General features: G+C 38.6%; 1 protein-coding gene across 1 annotated transcript; it reads left to right on the plus strand.

Annotated features, from left to right (window-relative positions):
- The first annotated feature begins 600 nt into the window (after positions 1-600).
- LOC149240923 (uncharacterized) lies at positions 601-1,548 on the plus strand. Its single transcript, XM_089370367.1, has one exon. The coding sequence runs from the start codon at positions 601-603 to the stop codon at positions 1,546-1,548; it is 948 nt and encodes a 315-aa protein (XP_089226493.1).
- Positions 1,549-1,765: the final 217 nt, after the last annotated feature.

Here is a 1,765-nt window from a genome sequence, read left to right on the forward strand (position 1 = left end):
AAATATTTCATTTGTCATTAAAATGACTAATTGTATTTGTATTGGTGCTAACACTTGTATATATTGTTATATTATTAGACTAAATTCTTAATAAAATTGTAAACACTTAAACATAATATTTATTTGATAATCTATAACATAAAATTTCCAGGTAAGTAATAATGTAAAACTTAATAAAACCTTATTTTTTCCCATATATTTCTAAAAAAAATATAGGAGAGATAATTAAGATAGGCCAGGGACTGAGCGTATAACCTAGTGCGCTTATCTAATTACCCCCAATCATCCACTACGTGTATAGATCATGTTTGGGTCATTCTGCCTTATTTTGACACCACTGGTAGGCGGTGGGTGCATTCCGATTTAGTTTGACCTTTTTTTTCTTCCTAGTTAATACCATCTAAATACCCACAGTAGATTTGAACTGGTCGGAATACCTTAACCTCGCACCCATTCACCTTGAATCTAAAGCCGGGTGGGCAGTTTGAATCATATTTAACTACCATTTTTTTAATTAATGTCAACCATCGGACGATTGCGAATTACAGAAAATCTGTTCGGCAAGCGTTGAATTATCTAGGCTCTTTTCTCTGCACAAAAATGACTCATTCTCCACGCTCATCATCTTTTGAGTATGCTGATGCAAAAACTGTTGTTTACGATTCTTGCAGCGACGGACCTTCACAATCTAAATCTGAAGTACGACTTTTGGAATGTGGCTGTTGCTGTGACGAGTTTCCATCTGAAAATATAGTACAGTGCAGAAGACGACATGTAATTTGTTTTGGATGCGTACAGCGGCAGGTAGAGGAAATCCTATATGGAAATTATAAAGCAAGAGGGTGTCTGCGTTGCATGAATATGGATGGCTGCAAAAAGCCAATTCCTTTCTGTGAGATTCGGAGGGCTGTTCCGAATAATCTGATCGAAAGATATGAATCCCGCCAAGCCCAAGATGCTATAATTCATGCCAAACTGGAAAACCTGGTTTATTGTCCATTTTGCGGCATTCCATGTGAAGTGGACAAGTGTGTACAAGTTATGGAATGTCCAAACCCAAATTGTTTGAAGTCTTCATGCATCCAGTGCAAGGAGCCGAGTCACCTCCCATTACTGTGCGAAGAGAATGAAAATATATCTGAGACTGCTCATCGTAGAAAAGTGGAAGAGACGATGACAAAGGCCATTGTAAGAGAATGTAAAACTTGCAAGGCTGAGATGGTAAAGACGGATGGATGCAATAGTCTAAAGTGTGCTAGGTGTAGAACCCTAATGTGTTACCTTTGCCGACAGACCTTTACGTCCGAATATGAACACTTTTGCCAACATTCTGAAATGCGAAAACCAGGGAAACCCTGCAAAATATGCAACATTACGTGTACTTTGTGGGGAGATGAGATAGAAGATAACGTGGCACTGGATGCTAAGGAGGAAGCATTGAAAGAATTGGGTGGCAAAGAACCCAGCTTGCTCGAACAGAATATCGGACCTACTCTGGTAAAGCAATCCACTTCTGGGAGGGGCCAGAATACACGTCGGCGGCGCTAGAGGTGTTGATCTCCTTGTACAGCATAGACGTTTAGCAGTGTAGAAGTTGAGAAAAATGATGACAGTGAACGAGACGGTTGTATTTGTGGACGACCACCAATAATAAGGAGTTATTGACTGTTAAATTTCGTTAATGAATTATTGGATTAAAATATAAGTGGGTTATAGGATTGTGAACCATTTTTATGTTATAGTCACATAAGAAGTTATATTTACT

The sequence above is a fragment of the Pinus tabuliformis genome, chromosome 8, assembly GCF_031772625.1.
Source record: "Pinus tabuliformis cultivar Carrire ecotype Pingquan chromosome 8, CPIR1, whole genome shotgun sequence".
In the NCBI taxonomy this organism is placed as follows: domain Eukaryota; kingdom Viridiplantae; phylum Streptophyta; class Pinopsida; order Pinales; family Pinaceae; genus Pinus; species Pinus tabuliformis.

Excerpts from the sequence above, each read along its gene's own strand:
- LOC149240923 (XM_089370367.1), top strand. The coding sequence starts at position 601 with ATGACTCATTCTCCACGCTCATCATCTTTTGAGTATGCTGATGCAAAA.